This window comes from Monodelphis domestica, chromosome 7 (genome assembly GCF_027887165.1).
Source record: "Monodelphis domestica isolate mMonDom1 chromosome 7, mMonDom1.pri, whole genome shotgun sequence".
Taxonomy (NCBI): Eukaryota; Metazoa; Chordata; class Mammalia; order Didelphimorphia; family Didelphidae; genus Monodelphis; species Monodelphis domestica.
Genome location: NC_077233.1, coordinates 67,687,792 through 67,713,734, shown reverse-complemented (window position 1 = coordinate 67,713,734; position 25,943 = coordinate 67,687,792). Strand labels below are relative to the sequence as shown.

Below are 25,943 nucleotides of genomic sequence, written 5' to 3'. Positions count from 1 at the left end.
GCAAAGAATTGGAAATTAAGGAAATATCTACCAATTAGGGAATGACTGTACAAGTTCTGGTATATGTTTGTGATGGAATACTATTTATTGTGCTGTAGGAAATGATGACCGGGATGGTTTCAGAAAAACCTCTAAAGACTTACAATAACTGTTTAGCACAAAATTAAGTGAGCCGAACCAGGAGTACTTTGTATACAATAAGAACAATTTTGTTCCATAAACAACTGTGAATGACAACGATTCTTAGCAGTATAATGATCCAAGACAATTCTGAAGGACATAGGATCTCTCTCCATCTCTAGAGAAAGAACTGATAAAATCTGAAGGAAGATCATAGCTTCCTTTTTCAAAACTTTCTTTTTCTTCGGGGAGGGGGTTACTAGTCTGTTTTCTTTTACAATATGACTAACATGGAAGTGTTTTGCATGACTGCACATGTATATCTATATCAAATTGCCTTCTCAAAGGAAAGGAGGCAGGAAGGTGGGAGTGAGATAGCCTGGAACTTACATGTATTTTTTAAAATATTACCAGGTAACTTAATTTCTATAGCAAGTCAATTAGTCTTTTTTTTTTTTGAGTGCCTGAAATCTATATAGTTTTGAAATAAGCTTTAAATTACAGAAAAGGGTTTAAGAAAATGGCTCACAAGGAAATTCCATGTTAGTTGGGGAGATCAATAAAGAGATAAATACAAAACAACTAAGGCATAAGACACTGTCTGATACTTAGCTATATATTTAGGCATACATATTTGTTTATGAAGGCTGCAAAAAATCTTTGGCCATTGCCTTGCTGTGGTGTGGGGCTAACCCCAGGTTTTCAATGATTATGCTAGGGCTGGAGATTTTAAGGAACTTCCCCAAGGTCACACAGCTAGTTCTTCAAAGAGCTAGTAGAATTTGAATCTTAGTTTGGATTATGTTGTAGAGGATACAAAATTGGAGCCATGTTGAAAGCTATGTAGATGATGAGATGGAATAAGAAGATATTAAAGGCAAGGAGCCTGACTTTGGGCAAATTTCTCTTCAAGGATTATTTTCTTCATCTGCAGAATTAGGTTGGAGATAGATAAGGGAAACGCTAAACTGTAATACACATATAGTGTATTACACTTCTGTTTCTGAATGTATGATCTTATGAAAAGTGATTGACTTGAGGTTTTTCCATATGATTTTGCCAGAATAAGCTAATTGATCTTTTCAAAACTGACCAATGGGAGCTGAGAAACATCTTTTCACTTTTTTGTTCTAATTCCCAGGAATACCAGTGTGCTTCCTTGGTCCTAGATACACTATCCCCTAATTTGTGGTTCAGTTGTTTCAGTCATATCTGACTCCTTGAGACCCCATTTGGAGTTTTCTTGGCAAAGATACTGGAGTGGTTTGCCATTTCTTTTCTCCAGAGCATTTACAGATAAGTAAACTGAGACAAACAAGGTAAAGTGACTTTCCCAGCTAGTATGTGTGTGAGGCAGGATTTGAACGTGCGATTTCCTACCTTCAGGTCCAGCACTCTATCTGCTTCTACACCTCATGCTTTTATCCCCTAATAGCATCATGTGATTCACACTCACATATTGAGTTATACACTTTTGTGAACAGATTTTATAGAGTAGTTCATGTACTAAGATTTTGAAGAAGCTATCTGTGTATTTGATAAGCAGAATAAACATTTGCTGAAAGTAATTGCTTCTTTTGCATTTGACACAACAGCTGTCTTGGAAAATCACTGGGTTTAGAGACATGACCTGGCATAGACTTCTACTTCTGCTGTGTCATTTCTGTGAGACTTTAGGGAAGTCATTTCCTCTTGAGGAATCATCTTCCTAATCTATTATTCAGATTCAGTGAGCTTTACATTTCTTATTTCACAAGATATTTTGAGACTCCAGGAGTGGGCTTGTAAAGCATCTTGGAAAAATCAGATCATGCCATAGACAACCTGGCTGCATTTGTTTTCAGACATTTTTATTAGTATAAAGATAGAGTCCATTCATCAGTAATGAGCTCAAACTTTTTTTAATGAATATGGTTTTCACCCATACAAATGCTGGTCACTAGGGCAAGATGAGATATTCCGAGAAGCCACATCAGCTTGTTATAGGTTACCAAGGGATCACTTTGTAAATGGTTGTTTCATAGACATCATTGGCACCCAAGTGACCTAAAAGTGTTGACACAAAGGCGCCTGTTTACTCCCTTAGAGCAGCTTGTACATAGTAGAATCTGCTGCCTAATGCCCAATTCTGTTTCTAAATATGAGACAGAATGAAAACACAGCTTGAAACCATATAATAAATGCTCATTGATTTGAATATATGCTATGCTCACTCTTTTCCCACTAGATCTATTCAAGAAGCAAAACTGTTTATAGCATTTGGGAATTTTGGCTGTCAATTTATTATGTACTCAAAAAAGCATTGGCATTGCTTAGGATTGGAAAATGAGAAGAGTTGTCCAAAAGTGGAAATAAATGTATTCTCCCTTGATTGGAGGGCTTCTGGCAAATGGTGGATGATATTCAATATCTTTAGATAGGATTCTTGTTTTAAGTTCAGGCTGAACTAGCCTCTGAAGTCTATTCCAACTTTGAAATTCTGTGCACTTGCTTTTTCAGTCCCTTCAGTGATTATTTGAGGGATAGTTCTATGTGATTGGGTCAAAATTCCAAACAGACTTGGCAGGCCAGGCTTAGAAAGACAGGCAGAAGCCAGAAAAATGAAATTTGCTAGAAACAAATCTTGTCAGAATCAGGAAATCTATGTTTCAAGGAACCTCAGAGGCCATTTAGGCCAACTGTTATCTAACCAAAGACCTACTCTACAATATATGTGACAAGTGGTAATCCAGACACAGCTTATAAAGTTCTAGCGAGCAAGAACTCACTAATTTTAGAGGTAGCCAATCTCCCTTTTAGATGTCAATCAACCCACAAGTATTAAGCACCTTCTCTTGCCAGGCAGCTATGTCAGGTGTTGGAAATCCATGTGCAAATACTGAAACAACCTTACTCATCCTTGAGTTTACATTCTACTTGTAGTAGACAAGAAGTTTTATACAAATATGTGCACATATATATATAGACATACATACAAAGTAGTTTGGAAGGGAAGAATATTAGCAATTTGGAGTTTCATGCAGAAACTTGTTAGGACATTTGTTAATACATGAAAGCCCAAATCTGCCTCTTTGAAACCTCTATATACTACTGTTATTCTGTGCCCTCTGGGATCTAGTATGTCCAATCTCTCTTTCATTTAACAAGTAACCAGATACATCAGAATAGATACTCTGTCTCACCTCCCCGTCCTCCCCATGAGGCTTATATTTTCTAGTTTAATATTCCTAGTTCTTTCAACTAACTCTTGTATGATAAGATCTTCATCCTCTAGGTCACACTCTTCTGGTTGTGTAAAGCTGACCAACATCCATTCTAAAGTATGGCATGGAGAATTAACAGTTCTCCAGATGTGTTTTGACCAAGAGAGAATACAGCGAGACAAGCCCCAGCCCTAGGCATGATGTCTCCTACACTTAGTTTCAAAAACTCAGCTCCACAAATCAACTTAAATCAATTACATGTGATGGATCCTTGTGCAATAGATTCATGAATTTTAGTGGACTTTTATGTTATCTTCAGCAGTGTAGCATGGCACTCAAAAGAACTAATCATTGTTCTTGAGGATAAATATTGGTTGCAAGAGAATGGGAATGTTTAAAGAAGAAAATATATAGTGGGGACATGATAGCTGTCTTCATGTATTTGAAAGGTTATCTTTTAGGAGAATTCTTCTGCTTTTGCTTCAAGGGTAGAACTGGAAACATTGGGCATATGTTACAAGAAGGTAGATCTTGACTCAGTGTAAGAAAAAAGTTCGGACAATTAGAATAGGCTAAGAGTCAAAACGGCTGTCCTAGCAAGTCTTTGTGTTGTGAGATAAACGTTTGTTGGTGTTGTATGGAAGATTCTTGGTCAAGTATATTTGTATTTGATGACTTCTGAAGTTCCTTCCAAATCAGAGAGTCTGCGATTTTGGTGAATAAGGACTGTTGCCCTTTACTTCTTTCATCCTTTGAATGAAAAGTAATGCTCTTTCTACTGCTTGATAAGTCTAAACAGAGCCATGCTAATAACTAAAAAACATTTTACAACTTTGCAAGTCTAGCTGTAAGCAATTTTGATATGCTGTCTGAAACCTTGAGAAGCTGCTTGAAGCATGGGAGTGGTAGCCCATGTTGTACCAGGCGACATGGGAGCACTCAATGAAAGCTAATTGAATAAATTGAAGTTGAAGGCTAAAATAAAGTCTTTGTTGATTCCTTTCATCCATTGCTGCCTTTATTATCAATTTATAGAACTGCCAGTCAAGATACAATCACTATAGGCATGTAGCAGACAGAAGAATTGTGTTAGTATGAAATTTTTTTTAAATAAAATTTTTTTTTAAATTATAGCTCTTGGGACAAGGGTACTTTGAGTTTCAGGAAAGTGAGCACTTCCTTTTTTTGTAACTGCTAAAACTTCCTTCTTTATTGAATTTAATTAGCATTATTCTGTATTCATGTGCTATATTCTCTTACTCATCAAATCTTGCCTTGCTTCTTTCCGCCCCTGCACTTAGTCATACACTCAGAGAAGCTTAAAACTATAAAGGACTAGAGAGTGCTTCTCTCCCAAACCCCCTCATTATGTGGATATTGAGAAACTGAGGCCCAGAGATGCTCAAGATCACATAGTGAATTAATAACAGAGGAAAAAAATCAGAGTCAAGTCTCCTGACTCACAGTTTAGTGCTTCTAGATGCTTTTAACTCTTACCTGCTCTATAAAATCCCTCCCTATGTAGTCTTTCCTCTTTGGTGGGCAAAAATCTTTTTACAAATAAACATTCTACCTTTTGATGTCTTCCTACTTAGTGATGATCCTTCCTACTGGTAGTGATGATCATTAGCTCAAGAGGACCCTGGGTTCAAAAAAGGCAGTGGCTGAAGGTGGTGTGGTTCTCCAAAAAACATTATGCTGCTATCAGAACTGAGAGACAGGCCTGTCTCCAGACTCCTTTTATGCTGTTGCTGATCTTAGAATGCAAGGACACTTAAAAGGGGTTAAGTGGTCATTAAATTGTGAGCAGATGCTTCTAAGCCTGCATAGTGGGGCTCCAGGGTCAAATTAGGTTACTTTCTAGGTCATTTTCTTATGTGTTTTTTTTTATATGGACTTAGTTTTATGACCCAACCTGAAACACCTTGTTAAGTAGTCAAATGACAGACCTAGGGGACAAAAAGGCAAATTAAATTTGGTTTAAGCTCAGTGTTCCTTTTCAAGTCATAGTGCCATGGGTTATTGAGAACTGGAAAGGAATGAGAAGAGGGATCATTGGTGTTAAGGATCTAAATTTGATACTATTAACCAAGTTATGTCCCATCCTGGTTTTCCATGAAATGTGAGTGATGTTTATATGACCAAATTTTCATTCCAGCAATATTTCCTTCTCTGAAAAAAATTTTTGAATGTAAAATTATTATAACACTTGGGTAAGTAAACCCATATATAAGCACTTTTCATTTTTCTGCAGGAAAGAAGAATGAAAAGAACATAAAAAGAAAACATTGATAGGGTTTAATTATATTCCAAATGCTCGTGAATTTCCTTCTTCCCAGTGAGGGCACTGCCTTCCTTCTGATAGTTAAGGTTTTTCTCCCCCTTAAGCCCTTACCTTCTGTCTTAGAATCTATTCTAAGGTAGAAGATGGGTAAGGGCTAGGCAATTGGAGTTAAGTCACTTGCTTGGGATCACATAGCTAGGAAGTTCACATTTGAACCCAGGACCTCCTGACTTCAAGCTGGGCGTTTTTTCTATCAACTATTCTATCTAGATGTTCCTGAAATTGTAGGTTTTTAATTTCTTTTTCTTTGACTTCTTCCCTAAATTGAAACTGTTCTCTTCAAAGGTATCAATTATTTCTTATTTGCAAAGACCTTGTCCTAATCCTTATCTTCATAATCTCTGTGCAGTATTTGAAACTGCTGATCACCATTTCCTAAAAGTACTTATCTCTTCTGTAAGCTTTTTTCTTCTAGGTTTTCTCTTAGACTGACTCCTATACCTGTCTTCCTGTGCCTCCTTCTTTATTGGATCCTCTTAACTGTGGGTGTGTCTCACAACTCTGTCCTGAGCCCTCTTCTAAGTCCTTAATAAATGCTTGTTGACTAACCATTTCTCTATATTCTTAATTACTAATTTGATGAGTACTCGTAGGTTTAATTATTATCTCTATGTAATTGATTCCCAAATCACTAAGCCAAACCCAAGTCTCTCTCCTTGGGGCCTATTCTGTATCACAAATGCTAATCCAAGATTTGAACATTTCAGATTTGGTTTCCTGTAGACATCTCATACCACATTAAAAAAAATTATTATTTTGTATTTTTCTTAATTACATGTAAAAAAAAAGTTTAACTTTTAAAAAAAGATTTCAGTTCTAAATCTCCCTCCTTGAACAGGTAAACAGTTTGATATTGATTATGTTTGTGCAATTATGCAGAATATATTTGCGTATTGGCAATGTTGCAAAAGAAAACACAGGACGCCCTCGCCCCTCAAAAAAAATAAGAGAAAGAAAGAAAAAGTATGCATCCGTTTGCATACAGATCAGTTCTCTCTAGAGATAGCATTTTTTTATCACAAATCCATCTTGGAATATTGTGTTGCTGAGAAGAGTTGTCACTACAGTTGATCATCATACAATAATTGCTTTTACTGTGTGCAGTGTTCTGGTTCTGCTCACTTCACTTTGCATCAGCTTATGTAAGTCTTCCTAGTTTTCTGAAATCATCTTGCTCATCATTTTTATAACACAATAGCATTCCATTACAATCATATATCACGATTAGTCCAGCCATTCCCCAATTCATGGGCATCCAATAAATTTCCAACTATTTGCCACCACAAAAAGAATTTCTATAAATATTTTTGTAAATACAGGTCCTTTCCCTTTTTCTTTGGTCTCATTTGCATTCAGATTTAGTGATTGTATTGCTTGGTTACAGTTTTTAGCACATTGGGTATAGTTCCAAGTTGTCTTTCAGCATGGTTGGATCAGTTCAAAACTTCACCAACCGTGTATTAGTGTCCCAATCTTTCCACATCCCCTCCAACATTTGCCATTTTCCTTTTCTGTTATGTTAGCCAATCTGTTAGGTATGAGGTAGTACTTCAATGTTGTTATTTGCATTTCTCTAATTAATGGTGATTTAGAGCATTTTATATGACTAGATTGTTTTGATTTTTCTTACTCTGAAAACTCAGTGAATATCCTTTGACCATTTATCATTTGGGAAATTTTTTGTATTCTTATAAATTTGCCTTGGTTCTCTGTATATTTGAGAAATTCAGACTTTTTTAGAGAAATTGCTATGAAGTTTTCCCCCACATTGTCTTATTTCTTTATTGTGGCATCTTTTGCACTTAACAAATTGGAGTCTTATAGTTCTTAAATCATCATAATTTGGTGATGACACTCTTAATTTTATTAAATTTTCATTCTCAAGTAATATGTATAAACATAATGTTTGTAATATGTGCTTAACCTAATCCTGGGTTCTTTTTAGCTTTCTCAGGATATGGTAGTTATCACCTCCCTACAGCTCATTTTTCTAAGCAAAGGCTGGATATATCTTCCTAGGGTATACCTGTAGAAGGAATTCTGGCTTAGCACCAGTTAGATTAGTAAGCTATTACTTACTAATGGGTCTGTAAAGTCATTTATGTGGTCAGTCAACAAAGGCCTATTTACTTGTGGCATGCTAAGTACTCTAGATAAAAAGGAATGCTCACAACCCCACAAAACAGTCACTGTCCTCAAAGAGCTTACATTCTAAAGAGGGAGACATGTTAAAAATCAGGCTTGTACAAGATATATACAGAATCCTAAGAGGTAATCTTAGAGGGGAAGTCACTAGCAGTTGGTCTTTTACAACTTTGCAATTCTATATTTAAAAGATTTTTCTTTTTTGCTCACTGAATTCTGAGTATTAGATGTTTTTCAGACTGTCAAAAAAAAATTTAGTGTAGAAACCTTCCTTTTTCTGATTTGAGGCTGATACTTGGGTTAGCTAACTTTTATATTTCTCTTTTTTTGTGCCCAGGAACCCCAGAGTTTATGGCCCCAGAGATGTATGAAGAGCACTATGATGAATCCGTTGATGTCTATGCCTTTGGAATGTGTATGTTGGAAATGGCTACCTCAGAATATCCCTACTCAGAATGCCAGAACGCTGCCCAGATCTATCGGAAGGTCACTTGTGTAAGTCTGTTCCAAGGTCCCATCTCCAGTTTCTTTTACAAAGGTTCTCTCTTCTCCTCGCCAAATTGTTGTGTGCATAACTGTCCTATCAGAAGTAGAAATATCCTTTCCCCTTCTTTAAAAAACAAAACCCAAACCCAGTAAGTCACAGCAGGGTTGGTACATCCCATGGTGTTGGTTTCAAGACCAGCTGATACAAGGAATGTTCATTCATGTTTTCTTATTGATGGAACTTTTTGCTCTAACTGGAGGACTTCAGCTGGTCAAACAATTCTTTATAACCCTTAGCAATACTACCAGATAGTTCTACCACATTCACTTAAAGGAGTACTAATACTTTATAAAAAGGCAGATCAAATGCTCATGTAATTTACTCTTACCCCTGATGCCTGCCTTCCTCTTCTCCAAGGTAAATTCCTCCATACTCATTCAAATGAGTAAAAAATAAAAAGCTAGGTGAGAATCTACCATTAAGATTTAAACTTTTTTTTTTATTCTGAGGTTGGAATACCACTTTCTAACAACATCCCAGTTTTCTTTGAATTACTTTTGGGCTAATGTTTGGACCTTCTCTTGAATTCTGTGGAAAGGTCTAAGTAGCCCCAAATCATAGAGGTTTTAAAATGAGAAAAACAGTGCTTACATTAGACATAAAGCACTGTGTTTCTGAAGTTAGCACTTCTCTTATCTCTCTACAAGCAGTATTTATAGCAGTTGTTTTTATAAATCTGATATTGAGGAATTTGTTCATTATGGTCTAATCATAACCCATGTAGGATCCTTCATTAAGGATAAGATTAGAGTTCAGTTCTTTTGCCAATTTGAGAACTAGATCTTGAAAGTATAAATTACTTTCTCATAACTCTTAAGACCCAAAGGCAAAGACTAGGCACTTGGGGTTATGACTTGCCCAGGGTTGCAGCTAGGAAGTATCTGAGACCAGATTTGAACTCGAGTCCTCCAGAATCCAGACCTGGAACTCTCGCCACTGAGCCACCCAACTACCTCTTTAGTTTTTATACGTTGGTTTTGCAAAGGAGTCAAGGATTGCATTTGAAATTGAAATCCCTAATCTGAACCAATGCTTTTTCACCAAATCCCTTTTTATCTGCTGAAATTCTATTCCTCTTTTAAATTCTGACTCAAATCTCACTGCTTCCAAGATGCCTTCCTTAATTATTTAAGAGACAATATCTCATGTTTGGAAATTGTACAGTGCTTGGCTATAGCTTTCACATGGTATTTACCCTAATTTGTCCTGTATTCATTTGTGCACATTATATTTTTTCTGGATTGGAAACTCCTGGGGGGGGTGGGAAGGAATATTGACTTCGACATCTTTTTACCTTATATGATTCCTAGAAAAGTGCTTTAGATACCTCAAGAATCAGAATTTTATAGTGGAGAGAGCCCTGCACTGAGACTGAAAGCCCCCAACCCAGTTGGATCACTTCATGACTGTGTGACATTGGACATTTACTTAACTGCTTTCCAGCCTTCATTTCTTCATCTATAAAATGTGTATAATCTCTGCTTACCTCAGCACTGTTGCAAAGATCAAATGAGATACTGTAAAAGTTAAAATTAAATCTCAATAATAATATTATATTTTAAAAGATTTATTAATGATCATTAGAAATCAAGGAATAAAGAAGATACAAAATAAAGACCACATGCCAATGGCTGGTTAGCCATTTTAGCCATCCCCACTCACCACCATCACTGCTGATTCTATATCAGAGAGGAAGAGCCTCCAAAATCCACGCCCTTTATCCTCTGTCTACAGGAAGTACGTAATGACAGGAAGTCAGTGGGCTCTTGGGATAGGTAGTTCTTTTTTAGGGTAACAGATTTTCAATCATACAATACATAAATTATAGAATATTCTGTAAATGGGAGATAGTGGTGTTATTTGTTGAAATAATAATCTACTACTTGCAAAATGACATAACCTATGTATTGTGGAGTTTTGGTTTGTTTGAGTTTGTTTTGGATGGTCAGTGCCACAGTGATATGCAAGTGGTTAAACACTTTGGCCTTAAAAGTACAAATAGTCCAAATTTATTCCTGAAAAAGCACACTTCTCTTGAAATGGCCTTCTGAGATTTGAGCTCTGTGATACATGAAGGAATGTTAATAAGTAATGAAATTTAACAAATTGGATTCCTATGTCGTGTGGGATGTCACTGAAATTTGTAATAAAGTATTTATAGAACCAGGCTCAAAACTTTCAAAAACTTTAGTCTTCAAATCTGACTTGGGAACCAGTGTGCTAATTCCCACTACCATATACTAACAGGTGACCCTTTATCCTCTGCTTGAACATTTTCTATGGTGCCAAATGTCCTATTTCATGAAATAATTCTTTCCATTTTGGGACAGCTCTGGTCAGAAATTCTTCATTGTATTGGGAGACTTCCTGTCTCCTAATATCTAGACATTATAGTTCCAACTTCTGGAATTACACAGAGTGACAACCTTTCACATTTAAAGACAACTGTAATATGTCATTTTCATACCAAGTCTGAACCATATATATCCAGTTCCCTTATCATGACATGATTTCAAATCACATCATTGTTCTGCCCACCTTCCTCCAGACATATTCTGGCTTTTCACTATCCTTGAAATGTTGACTACAGAATGAAGCATCCATATTTTAGATCTAGAATGACCAGTACAGAGTATATTTAGACTATTTCCAAGAGCCAGAATTGGGTGGAGGGGTGTCCGGACTCTGTTCTTATTGTACTAATGATTTTAATGCCTAATTAGCAAGAATAATTATAACAGGAAGTTTGAGGTGCTTCCTTCCACACCTTCACAAGCCCATAGACTCATTCCAGGCAAGTCCATCTCCTATTGCCATTGTCCCCAAAAGGAGTCTTGTAGTATTACAGAGTTTTATCCTTATTGATTGCCTTTGGAACAGTGATTCTGCTGTTAGTTTCTATGATTTGGAAAATATACTATAAATATAACCTATGATCATGATAAGTTTTGTTGTTTGTTTTGGTTTTTTTTTTTGTTGTTGTTGTTAATAGTTCACCCTTTTGGCCCATTTTGAGTTTATAACCAACTGTTTGTTAGGTTACATATTCCCCATTGTGGATTTATGAAATTTATTCTTTTTCCCTAGTTGTAGAACTTATTTGTCCCTGTTAATTTCAACTTGTTAGTTTTTATCCCTCATTTCCCACCACACTTTGTCAGTAAAATTGTGTGTGTGTGCACATGTTTGTACATGTTATCCCTAAAATTTCTGATAAAGTGTTTAGAGAACTGGACTTGGGCTTCTGCAAGCCAACATATTAGCCATCCCATCCAGGGCTGGATAATTATTGAATAAATGTGTCATAGCAAAATCTCAATAATTCAAAGAAGGAACATCAGTGATCCTTTAGTCTAATATATTCTTGGGAAAAAAATTGTTACAATGTACAGACTTTGCTTGCTGACCTCTCATGAGGAGAAATTCAACCTCTTTCATGACAGCCTATTTGACTTATGGCTAGCACTGATTGTTTGCAAGTTTTTCCTGACATCAGACCTTGATCTGTCTCTTAATAGATTCATACCTTTCTCGTTCTTAGTTCTTTTCTCTGGGGATAAGCAGAATAAATCTTTCTTCTTCCATTGTGACAATGTTAAAATACTTTAGATGTTTGCTCTAGGTTAGCTCTTCTCTAGGTTAAGCATCCCAGCTCCTTTACCAATATACACTAAAGCATTTTAACCATTGTATTTACTTTTCTTTTAATACATTCAAGCTTTTTGTCCTTCATAAAATATGGCCACAAATTTGATTGTTTAGCTACAAATCCATGTCACTTTATTGTTATCTGAGCCATATTTCTTCTTCCTGTTTAAATATTGGCTGAAAATTTTTTGACATTGAAATGAAATTCAGTTCATCTGTATATTTCCCATCCTTTACTACTCCAAGTAAGATGGGGTTGAAAAGAAGGAAATAACGTTAGTTTGGCATAACTTTTTCTTCATGAACCAATGCTGGCTCCTAGTGATCATCATTTTCTCTTCTAAGTACTTTATAAATCTTAATACACACACATGCAAAATATATATTTTTTTTTCCTGGACCTTTGCCCCATATTATAATTTTTAGAATTTACCTTCACCTCTCCCTTCCCTCTGCTCTTTAAAGTTTTAATTATATTTGTTTGTCTTTAGTTTTCTGGTGTCTGTTCTCAGTGCTTTCTCAAAAAGCTCTGGTAGCTCTATTTTCCTATCTTCAAGTTCTTCTAATACTCTGAATTCAGGGGGACTTTGGACTTCAAATAATTTAAAGAATTTGGGATGGGCCCTTACTCTTCTTTAGACTATCTCAGGCTTCAATTTCCTAACCCAGCTTATTGTACTCTTCCTTTTTAGAGGTTTTTCTCTCACCTAAAATAGTAGGCCTTCCCTTACTTAGTGTTGATACTTCTTCAAACACTCCTTTAAGAGCTCCTTTTGTTAGCATTTCTTCACAAGTCTAAGCTCATTTTTGTTTTTTAGCTTTCTAATACATCTCATAGGAATTTGAACCTCCTTTTTTAATTCATTCTTTGGTTATGTGCCCTGCATTTATCTTTTGTACAAGATTCTTCAAAAATCTTAATCTTATTGGACTTAATTACTATTGATTTCTTTAGATCTCGCTTTGATTTCTTATCAAGATAACATGCTGTTACATTGTCAGAATTTTGTTTTTGACCATCCCCTTTCCTTTCTGAGCATACATGTTTCTTTTAAATTGTCTGCATTGGAATTAAATCTCTCTTTCTGAAAATTTAGACTATGTGTCTGAATATGCTTCTCTTACCTTTTGAGAGTTGAAACTCTCATTAAGGCAAATATAAATGTTATCAGATATTCTACTTATGTCAAGACAATTTCTACCAGACATCCAGATGGTTGACAACCCACATCATTACTATATATATACACACACACACACATATATATATATATATATGCAATTCTGTAATCTATCTTAGAAAAACATCATCTGTATCTTCCATGGGGTCATGTGATCTGAACTATACTCCCATAATTATCACTTTTTTCTCTCTTTATTTTTATGCATAGAAAAATATTCTTTATCTTGCATCTTAGGATTGCCGATATAGAAGCATTTGCACACACCTATATCTGTGTCTCTTTGTGATCTACAGTCCTATTCCTTAACCTTTAATTTTAAGGTCAATTTAATATGACAGCTAGTATATGTCAGAACCTGGGTTGAAACTTTTTTTTTCTTCGCAGTGTACCCACTATCTCTTGCTTGGTAACTATCCCAGTCACATTGGTGACACAGCATCAATATTATTTGATGATTCAAATATCTCACTTGAAGAAATCTTTCTTTTTTGACATTTATTTTTAGGGTGTTGCTCCTAGAAAGAATATTGACGAAGTTGTAATTCCTAACTTAGAATTTAAATATACATACCATTCAAGAAATGACCTTGTATAAGTGAATATTTGTTTATTTTCTTTTGGGTTTTTTCTTAATTGACAAAACTCTATTTGATTTTTTGCATCCTTACAGATAAATTGAGATAAATAACAGTAGTTTATTTTTGTGACCATAATTGCCAAGTAACCTACAAAGAGAACCAGACCAATCTGCTCTCTACTTATCGGTGCTTCCTATGGAGGGCTATCCTAACTTCATCTTTTAAGATGAAAATTTTTATTTTTTTTAATCTACTTATATTTTATACCCATTGAAATTCTAGGTACCTCTTTAGCCTTATGATAGAGAAGAAGCATTTAGGGTTTTTAGGCAGCATTGACTTTCCATCCATAACATTAATATACATTGGGAACATATACTTTGTGACACAGCACTGTGTTGGGTTGTATGAGAGATGCAAAGAACTATATGTTAGGGTTCTTGAAATCAAGATATTGACAATCTGGCTAGATCAGACGAGAGGCAGTTATAAGATTATATTAAAGTTTAGTGGTTATAGAGAGATTTAGGATAGCAGTTTTATCTATTAACTAGAAGGAAGTGAGAGTTAAATCCTGGAGACTACAAATATGATTTCCAAGGGAGAAATGTGGAGGAAGATTTGACAAGGACAGATTCTTGGAGAATGCCTGTGTTTATGGGGCTAGTGCTAGAAGAGGAACCATAAAAAGAACTAAAGAAGGGGTAGTCTGAGAAGGAAGAGTCAGAACCAAAACAGTGTCATGTGCCAACCTAGGGGAGCATAGTTTTAAGAAAGTTATAGTAGATGATGTCATACTGGTAGAGAGTTTAAATGAATGATGAATGAGACCTTTGAATTTGGCAGTTAAGAGGTCATTAGGGGCCTTGGAGGAAATAATTTCAGCAGGATAGTAGATTTGGAACCAGGATGCTGAGGGGAAAGAGAGAGAGAGATGGTAGATAGAGTGCACTCATTGGAAATTCTTGGCAGTGGAAGGTGAGGAACTGTCCGCTCTGAAGCAGGATTTACTGTTCCATAAATTTGAGAGAGGCGCAAGTATAGTACTTGGATTTCATTTTGGTTTATTTTAATAACTAGAAGTTTCACCTTATCTGCTGATTAATTACTTAGTAATTTTTGGTGCATTGCTTATGAGGCTGTAATTTAATTCAGTGGACAATTATTAACACAGGGCCCAGCGTTAGGCACTTGGAGAGATCAAAAAGTTTAGATAAGAAATGGTCCTTGCTTTCTTCTACAGGGGCTTAAAGTCTATTTAGATATGGGACTAGGTTTTATTTACATTATAGTTTTGTATCTAAGTGAAGAAAAATAGAGCAGTTAAAGTATACTCTGTGAAAGTGAGAGTAGGAAGGTCTTTACTGCCCAAGGGAATCAGGAACTATCTCCTATAGGAAGTAGCACTGGAATTGTATTATTTTCAAGATTGTCATTTTAATAATATAATTATAACAATCATTATAATACTCATTAAAATGAAAGTTCCTAGATAGTAAGGATTGGTTTATCCTTTGTGTTTGCATTCCCAGTGCCTAGCAACAGTGCCTAGTACATAGCTGCTCAATAAATGCTTGGTGTTTGATTATTAGGCAAAATGCTTTACAGTTGGCAAACCTTTATCCCCTCCAACAGCTTGCAAATAGGTCATCTAAGTAGTGCAGGTGTTATCATTCCCATTGTAAAAATACAAATGACACAACCATGATTAGAAGCAAAGTTGGTAGACTCCAAAGGTTAGGCAGCAATTGAGCAAGCATGGGGAGAGGCCTTCTAGTCACTAAGGACAATGGAATGAAAAGCACAAAATAATGGGAAGTTATGGTGGGTGGCAGGTAATGAAGAGCCTTGAATGCCTAGCAACAGATTTCAGGATTAATTTTGAAGACAATTGGGAAAGCTGTTGGTGGTCTTCAGCTTTGTAAGTAACCCAGTTAGCTCTTCTTCCTCACCTTTCCCATACTTAATGAGTTTTTAAGTCCTGTTATGACTTCCTTAGGAACCTCTTTTATATCCATCTGTTTTCACTCACTCAGACTATTTTTTAATACATTTTTTAAAAAATATTTTTCCATGGTTACATGATTTATGTTCTCTTTCTCTTCTCTCCCCTCCTTCCCCCCTCCTGGAGCTGATAAGCTATTCCACTGGATTATACATGTATTATCATTCAGAACCTATTGCCATATTATTCATTTTTATAATAATCTTTTAAAAACCCAAACCCCAAATCATACACCCATATAAACAAGTGATAAATCATACGTTTTCTTATGCATTTCTTCTCCAACCATTATTTCTCTTGATGTGGATAGCTTTCTTTCTCATAAATCCCTTGGGATTGTCCTGCAATCCCATTGCATGGCTTTTAGTAGCAAAATCAGTTACATTTGATTATCCCATAATGTTTCAGTTACTATGTATAATGTTCTCCTGGTTCTGCTCATTTCACTCTGCACCAGTTTATATGTGTCTTTCTAGTTCTTCTAGAAATTGAGCAGTTCATTATTCCTTATAGCATAGTAGTATTTCATCACCATCATATACCAATGGTTTGTTCAACCATTTCCCCAATCGAGGGACAACTCTTCATTTTCCAATTTTTCGCCACCACAAAAAGCACAACTATAAATATTTTTGTAGAAACAGATCCTTTCCCATTTTTTAAATCTCTTTTGACTACAAACCTAGTAGTGGTATTGCTGTATCAAAGGACATGCACTCTTTTAAAGCCCTTTGGGAATAATTCCAAATTGCCTTCCAGAATGCTTCATCAATTTACAACTCTACCACCAATGTATTAGTGTCCCAATTCTGCCATATCCTCTCCAAAATTTATTATTTTCCTTTAATGTCATATTGGCCAATCTTCTAGGTATGAGGTGGTACCTCAGAGTTGTTTTGATTTGCATTTCTCTAATCAGGAGGGATTTAGAACACTTTTTCATGTGAGTATTGATAGCTTTGATTTATTCATCTGAAAACTGCCTATTCATATCTCTTGACCATTTGTCAATTCTATCAGACTATTGAATAACAAACAGCCTTCTAACTCATTTCTTTGCCATTAATGTCTCTCCCTTCTCCAATCTGTTCTTTCTAGCTCCTAAAATAATTATGTGGTACAAAGAGTGCTGAACATTTGGGTCAAATCCTTATTTTTACTACTGCTCTTTACTACTGCTCTAATATCCTCTTTTTTTTTTTTTAAATAAACCCTTACGTTCCGTCTTGGAGTCAATACTGTGTATTGGCTCCAAGGCAGAAGAGTGGTAAGGGCTAGGCAATGGGGGTCAAGTGACTTGCTGGCGGTCACTCAGCTGGGAAGTGTCTGAGGTCAGATTTGAACCTGGGACCTCCCATCTCTAGGCCTGACTCTCAATCCACTGAGCTACCCAGCTGCCCCCTATCCTCTTATTTTTACTACTGCTGTAACCTTAGCAACTCATTTAACTTTTCTTGGTCTCAATTTCCTCAGTTGAAAAGACTGAACCAAACAACCATATTGAACATTTCTTCTTACTCTAAATCTTTATTGCTCAAATTTGTAATCTCCCAACTTTCTCTATGATAAAATATAAACTCTTTAAGTAAGACCCATCACATTCTGTGTCCAACATACTTTTCCAGTATTATTTCACATAACTCTTTTTTTACTTTTGAAGTTCCACAGAAACTCTACTTCTGGCTGCCCCCCAAATTGCTAACATCTTCCTTGTCTCTGCCTTTTAAAACTTAGCTTGGCTTAGATGCTCCCTCTCTTGGGAAGTCATTTCTTCTTCTTCTTTCCAGGCTTTTTATTTTTATTTTATTTTATTTTTTAAACATTATTTTATTTGGTCATTTTCATACATTATTCATTGGAAACAGATCATTTTCTTTTCCTCCCCCCTCCCCCCCCCCCCCCCCCCCCCGCCACCCCTTCCCTAGCCTATTCGTCTGGGTATCACATGTGTCCTTGCTCTGAACCCATTTCCCTGTTGTTGGTATTTGCAATTAGGGCACTCATTTAGCGTCTCTCCTCGATCATGTCCCCTCAACCTCTGTAGTCAAGCAGTTGCTTTTCCTCGGTGTTTTTACTCCCTCAGTTTGTCCTCTGCTTGAGGAGGAAGTCATTTCTTAACCTCCTAGCTGAAAGATCTTTTCCCTTCTTAAATAACTGTGGAGCACTTCACACATCTTCTTTCTTTCTTTCTTTCTTTCTTTCTTTCTTTCTTTCTTTCTTTCTTTCTTTCTTTCTTTCTTTCTTTCTTTCTTTCTTTCTTTCTTTCTTTCTTTCTTTCTTTCTTTCTTTCTTTCTTTCTTTCTTTCTTTCTTTCTTTCTTTCTTTCTTTCTTTCTTTCTTTCTTTCCTTCCTTCCTTCCTTCCTTCCTTCCTTCCTTCCTTCCTTCCTTCCTTCCTTCCTTCCTTCCTTCCTTCCTTCCTTCCTTCCTTCCTTCCTTCCTTCCTTCCTTCCTTCCTTCCTTCCTTCCTTCCTTCCTTCCTTCCTTCCTTCCTTCCTTCCTTCCTTCCTTCCTTCCTTCCTTCCTTCCTTCCTTCCTTCCTTCCTTCCTTCCTTCCTTCCTTCCTTCCTTCCTTCCTTCCTTCCTTCCTTCCTTCCTTCCTTCCTTCCTTCCTTCCTTCCTTCCTTCCTTCCTTCCTTCCTTCCTTCCTTCCTTCCTTCCTTCCTTAGATCTGGTTTTATATAATACTTAGCTAGGTAATAGATGCTTTTCTCCCTACCTCCCCTACTTAAGTTCCACGAGGGCAATATTATTTCTCTTCTGCCCTTGAATAACAATACTATGTCTTGCAAACAGTAGCCACTTCATAATGTTCTGTTGAATTTGGGTCATAGATAGTAGTTAGAAATATCTATCCATAGCTGACAAAATAGCAGATTGAATATATCCAAGGCACTTATTTGAAAATTCTGTTTAATTTATAGTCATTCAGATGAATAGTACCAAGGGTTTATCTTCATATGTGTGGAAGGAAAAAAACCTATATGATATTGATTATTAAACAGGACTTTAATAACCACAGAAAGTATTGCCATATGGGATAACTAATGAAAATTATTTTAAAACACTTTGCAAATACACAGTACATGTCATATAGGAATTTACTCCTTTGGATTTCTGTCTGTTATTTTTATAACATATCTATGATCATTTTCATCTTTAGTATGAGTGTGTTCAGTAAAACTGTTCTCTCCTTTCCCTATTTCTTTGTGAGTATCCATTCTGAGTGTAGAATTGTTCTAGGTGACAGAGGAAAAGTGTGGTCTAGTTGTATAAAGAAGTGTTGGAAGCGCTAAAGTTTAGATGAACTGAGTCTTGCTGGTAAACTGAAGGACCACAAATGAGTCTTTGATGTCACACATAACACTACAGTTCTAGATTGTGAGCATTTTCACAGGCTTGTCTTCCATGCCTGGAATTCTCTTTGCCACCCAGCTTCCCTGCCTTCCTTCCTTCAGGTCTCAGCTGAAGCTCTGCCTTCTGCAAGAAACCCTTCTCAGGTCTCCTTAAACCTAGTGCCTTCTTTTTGAGACTAACATCAGTTTTTTCTCTCTGTATCTTGTTTCTACATAGTTGTTTGCATGCTGTCTCCCCAATTAGACAGTGAGCTCCTTGAAAGCAGGACCTGCTTTTTAACCTTTTTTATTTTTATTTTTTGCCTTTCTTTGTATCTCTAGCACTTAGATTGCATGGCATGTAGTAGGTGCTTAATGCTAGTTGGCTGATGGGTTAGCAACCATGTACATTATCTTTTTCAGTACTGAATTTTATGCATGTTAATTCAGTAATTTACCACTTTCAAGTACCTAATATGAATGTCTTTGAAATACATTTGCTTTAGTTATAGAGAAAAAAGTTTAGAATCATAAGACAGTGGTGTACTTACATCCCTGATTTTAAATGGTTTACAAAGTAATTTAATAAAAACAGTTACTTTTTGTGATTGAATTTGGGATTATTAGGGATAAGCTTGTTGTTGTTGTTTTTTAAGTGCCATATTTTCCTTCCTCTCCCCCTGTACCATCCCTCATCTTATTTTCTTTGTACTTATAAAGAATCAAGAAATATTATGTTTGGTATTCTTTAGGGGGATATATATATATCACACAAGAACTTTGAAATAGTCAGCTCTGCTTTCTAATGTCTTTTAGGGGTTTGGTGAGAGAGGCTTGAGGTGAGTGAATTATGTATGTTGCAGGGGCCTTGAAACTAGTGTAAGAAACCTGTTTGGAGTGATAAATTCACCTTTGTGTAAGACAACATGAAAGATGGCTCTGCTTTGATGAAACCTATTTAAAGTGCATTTCTTTTATTCAAGTGATAAACTCAAGGCAACAAGAGAAAGTGCATAATTAGAAGCCAGCAGCTACTATTTTTAACCCTAAGATCAACAGAACAGCTGATTCCAAAAGCATGATGGATATTGGATTATCATACGCCACTTATGAGAACTGTTGCAAATGCTGTTTATTGAGCTTATCTAAGAAGTCACTAAAAGGTCACTGTTGTTTAATGTAATAGAGTTCGCATTTCAATATCCTTTAAATCCTCCATATTTTCTAGTAGTATTTTTAAAATAAAAATATTGCTGTCCCAAAGCCCTAAATCACAGTTCCATTTTTCCTCTTTTTGTTTTCCTATAGCCCTATGGATAACCACAGGACTCATACCTTGAACCAATATTATATTAGATGACAGACCAGAACTAAAACAGACCAACTTCTGATCTATTTAATATCTGGCAAAAAATGCTGCCGCCTTTGTTTGTAGATCAGCTTCACAGAATTATTTTTAGAAAGTTAGTGAAAAGGGGTTGTGGAGGTCCATTTTAACCCTGATAATTTTATTTTTATCTATTGCTTTTTTTCTATCTACTAATTTATTAAAAATTAATAATGATAACTATCATTTATATAATACTTGCTATATGCCAGGCAGTAGGGTAAGCACTTTACAAATGTTATCTCATTTTATCCTCACAACAACCCTGGGAGGTAGGTACTATTATTATCTATAGTTTATTGTTGGCAAAATTGAGGCTGACAGGTTAAGTAACTTGTCCCGAGTCCCAAATGTAGAAAATGTCTGAGGCTGGTTTTGAACTTGAGTCTTCCTGACTCCAGACCTAGTATTCTATATACTATGCCACTAGCTGTCTATCTGTCTCTTTATCTTGGGATTATACTGTTAGCATGGTTGTTCTCTTTTAAAGTGATTTTTTTTTTAAACCTGATCTGGGTTCAGGGAAGCAGAGCAGATTTTCAAAACTATAGTTGTTCATTACTGATGATTATTGAGAGAGAGAGTTAAGTCTTGTCTTTTCATCCTTTCATTCCCTTTTATTCCTGAAAGAATATTTGGTATTAAGACATCTGTCTGCACTGTTGGCACTAGATAAAGGCATCATGGTTAAGTATCCTCTGGAATTGTTTTCTGTGAGATTCCTTCATGGAAATTCCCTCCAGAAGGAGTCCTTTCCATCCCTCTCTAACAGACTTTAAAAAGTAGGAATACAATGTCAAATTAATGATCTGACTTACAGAAAGAAACATACCTGAAAAGTGATTTGGGGGTTAAAAATGTCTTACTCCTTCCATGAAAACTAGTAGCTAAATTTTCAGAAATTAGTAGAAAAGGTGTTTCTCAAATAAGTTCCTATTTCATTGTTTCCCTAAAGTTACCTAATACTCTTCAAAGTTGACAGGAATGACAGGAAGACCATCTACTTATAGAACAGTTTTACTTTTAAGTCAGCTGGTCACTTGTCACCATACTGTTAATCAATTCTAACTTTAGTTTCTTAGAGATGAAGTTGAAAAAGTTAGATTTGGTTACCTCTGAGGTCACTTGTAGCTTCTTCTAACAGTGTCTGATGGTATGGGCAGTTCTATGAAGGAACCTTAAACAGGTTTTCAGAATATGTTTCCACTATTTAGAAATAAATGTTTGTCCAACTATGTTAACAACTGTTGCTTTTTTTTCCCATCTAGAGTACAGAAAAATAAATTTTCATGAAAACAAAGATCTTTCAACAATAAGATCTAATTTTCTTAATGTCTGAGGTCACTTGCAAGGCAAAAAGATTTGAGATATTAATATTCTTCTCAAGGGAATACACTGTGGGAAAATAACCTTTATCCTTGTCCCTATCCTCTTTTTTTTCCCATCCATCTCTATTTTTTCATGCTTCATCATTGCCCCCATACCCTAGTGCTGGATATGTTTTCTGGAACTTTACTCCTTTCTGGACCTTTTCCTACCTGTCTCACCTTTTATTTTCTGAATCATCAGCCATCTCTTGCTCCCTTAGCTCAAAAATCTTCCATAGATCTATTCCAAATTCTCTCTTTAATCTCTATTCTTTTCCCCCTTGGCGATCCATTGAATTCAGAAGGATTTGATTATAATCTTTGCAGTTGACTTTCAAATCTACTCAACTAACTATAATTTTTCTTAGGAATTTCAGTCCCACATTACTTATTTCTCAAGTCTTCTTCTGTAGTTGGAATGATTTGGACTAAATGACTTTCCAACTCTTAATTTCATGATCAAATGCTTGGTGGATATCATCCCAATGGATGACTTATTAGCATCTCATAAACAACACATTTAAACTAAACACATTTAAAATGAAATTATATTTCCTTCTAAATTCACCTGTCCAACAAATTTTCTTTTCTGTTGAAGGGTATTACCAACCCTAAGCTTCACAACTTCATTATCATCCTTGATTATTCCTTTTTTCCACTGGCCATTAACACCTCCCCCCATTCAATCTGTTGCTAAATCTTATTGATTCTACCACTATGGCAGTTCCTTTTACTATGGCTACCACTCTGGTTAAGATTTTCTTTACCTCTTGCTCAGCTGTCTCTGCTTCTAGTCTCTTCTTTTTCTACACCATCTTTCATACAGGTACTAAATTATTTTCCTGAGAGACAGGTCTGAACAGTTTACTCTTGCTTAAAAACTTCCATTGTTCTCTCTTACCTGTTAGATAAGAGGCAAATTCAGGCTGGAATATAAGATCCTCATATTCTTCCAGTCTATCTTTCTTGTAACTATGTATCATATTCTATCAGCTTGTTCTAGTTGGAACACTAGATTTTCCCAAACTAGACTTTCCTACTTCCATGCATTCTCATAAGTTACTTTCCATTCATGCAGTCCATTTTGTCTTCCTCTTCTCCAACAGTCAGAATATTTTTCATGTTTCTTGACTTATGTAAAGATTAAAATTTGGGGAAACTGAGGCAGGTAGAAATTAATTTCTCTCTGCAAAGAGTATTATATTTTTAGAGGTTTATTGAAGATTAAAATATAAAGAAAATACAAGTAAGAGAGGCACGTGTCTAGGCCCAAAGAGCCTATTCACGACCACTCACATCTTGCCTGCTAGGTGGAGAGCCGCGTCTGTTCCCAAGTGGACGTAGGAAAGAGGGCAGAGCCTTTTTACAACCAGGTTAAATATCCCATCTCACTCTCGGCCCAGGTGAGGTTACAAGGCATTCTGGGGAAGTGGAGCAAGGACTTCTGGGGATTGAAGTCCTGGATTCAAGTCTCCATTTTTACACTTAGTTCATGTCTTATCTAATACCTAACAGTTTCACCCATTGCCCCATTTTTAGAGTTTGTTTGCTTTTCTACTTGCCTAGTATTTATTTCACTATTCCTATGTTGTCATTTCCACTAGCTCCTTGGGGTACTGATTCTGTGGTTCTCTTTGTACCCCCAATATCTTCAGTTGGGCTCATTAATATTGAATAGAACTGAGCAGTTAGAATACTGGCAGCTTTTTGAAGGAGCAATTAGCATGAATGTCTTTCAGGCCATAAAAAGAGAAGGAATGAATGAAAATGAGGGTGAAGTGAGCAAGTTTAGTTGTCCCACAAACAACAATTTGCAGAGCAAATCATTTGAGCTTCACATTGAGGCACTAAAGAATACACACACATATAGTAAGATGTATTTCCAAGGCTGTTTATGGATGTTCCAACATCACAAGATCGCATATCAAGAAATTCCTTATGGGCAAAGACTTTTGTTCTAATTCTTGTATTGGCAGTATTCCGAACAATACCCTGCTAACTGTAAGCAGTTAATAAATGCTTTCTTAGCTTTGTTACCTGAATGGAGCTGGAGCAAGAACTACAGGGAGATGAGTGGTTCAACCTTCTTTTGTCACAAATAAGAAAAACAGAAATCTAGTTGATGGGCTAAGTGAGTTGTCTTAGCATCCAAAATGGTTTTTTCATCCAGATCCTCTAACTCCTGAGACAATGCTTTCCCCCATGTTCTGTGCTGTTTCCATTCCAAGAACATTTCAGACATCTCCAACTAAGTTAATAAACATCATGAGTTAACTGCTTCTAAGCACCATATTGCACAGGTGGGTTTGTGCTTACCTTATTATGTATACAAATAGTCAATAGAGCACATTAGAAATATTTATATCTGGAAAATGTCTGTCTTTAAAACCACCTAGCATTAAGAAACATTCCTAGAAATGTTTTTTAGCTAGATTTGCTTTTGAAGATTGGCTTTATTCAGTATAAAGATTTCAGAGTCTCTTCTGTCTCCTTTCTATGAGGACTCTGCTGCTGCAGTAATGATGGCAGAAAAGGGAGTAGAAGGGGCTAAAAATAAAGAAGATTCTTGGAGGCTCTGTTTTTAAAATGGAAAAGCAAGACTGGACCCATATCTTTTCTCCTCTTCCTATCAGGTGACATATCCAGAAGCCCAAGCTTTTTCATTGGCTATGTTCCATTTTATAGCAACAACTTTTATTTGGCTGTCAGAATTAACTAAGTTTTTATTAACACCAATCCAAACATTAAGCTCTGTGTTTCAGGGACATTATGTAGTCTGAAATTCAGAACGGTAAATGATGACATTGTTGCATCTTGTTGCTAATATGATGATGATAATAAAACAAGTGAAAGCAGGTAAGATGCAGCTGGCATGAAAGATATACATCAGATTGAATCAGCTTCCATTTCAAAGCCTCAGAATCACCATAGGGCATCTTTCAAAACTATATCTAGTCAAATTTTGGCTTATGCATGGAAGAAAATGAGGCTCCCAAGTAGAAGTAAAAGAGGAGATTGATAAAGTTAATTGCAGTGACATCCACAAATTTATTTTAAAGCACCACTAACAAGAAATCAAGCTTGACTCAATCATTCTGGTTTATAAAATTAAAAAAAAAAAACACAATCACAAGAATTCATTAAGTGCTTACTCTTCCTGACTTCATACCAAGAGCAGGTTTTTTTTTTGTTTTTGTTTTTGTTTTTTACATTTTTACATTACATTTACAAAGGAATGTAAAAACAGGGTGCCTTTCCTCAAGAAAATTGAACTCTAAACAATTTTCTATGTTGGAGAAATGAGAGATGACAAGTCCATCTTTAAGTTGAATTCTCTTTAAAGTTGTATTCTTGCCTTTTGTTTTTTATACCCCAGTCATTTACTAGTCTACCCACCCTACTATGAACTCTCCCTTGTAACAAAGAAAAACAGGAAAGTAAAGCAAATTAACTTGGCACCTGACAGTGATGCAACGCAACATTGAACGCTTATAGTCCTTAACCTCCCTGGAAAGGGGAAATGTGCCTTGTCATTTGTTCTGTACCAAGGTTGATCAGTGCAAGGAACAAGTTGAGCCACCTTTTAATATTATTGATTGGCATTATTTTATTCATTAAGAAATTTCTTTGTCTGGTTCTGCTAACATCACTATGAATCGGTTGATATAGATTTTCCCCAAAAGTTTTTCTTTCCCATATATATATATAATCATTTCTAATGGCACAGTAATAGTATGTTATTTTGAAATACTACGGTGTGTCAAGGAATTTGCCAGTTGATAAGTGATTTTCTTTCCCCCATCCCAGTTCTTTGCCACCTAAAAAGGTATTACTATAAATATATTGGTTTATAGAGTTAGAGTCAGTATGGAACTTTCTCTGTCTCTTTTGGTTTATATGCCTAGAGATTAAATTATTAAAATTTTAATAATTTTTTACAATTCCAAATTGTTTTTCAGGATGTTTGGACTAATTTTACAGCTCTACCAAAAAAGTTTATTGTTATGGCTATGTTCCCACAACTACTTTCTATTTGCTGATTATCTTTTATCTATTTCTTTTATCATCTTCATTGATTTGTG

At 35.8% G+C, this 25,943-nt stretch overlaps 1 protein-coding gene across 23 annotated transcripts in view; it reads left to right on the top strand.

Annotated features, from left to right (window-relative positions):
- WNK2 (WNK lysine deficient protein kinase 2) overlaps positions 1-25,943 on the top strand; it is a 242,174-nt gene that overhangs the window by 109,813 nt on the left and 106,418 nt on the right. For all 23 annotated transcript variants that reach the window (XM_056804805.1, XM_056804815.1, XM_056804814.1 and 20 more), the window contains exon 5: positions 8,150-8,307. In XM_056804805.1, the coding sequence (XP_056660783.1) occupies positions 8,150-8,307 (158 nt within the window). The remainder of the gene's footprint in view (positions 1-8,149; positions 8,308-25,943) is intronic.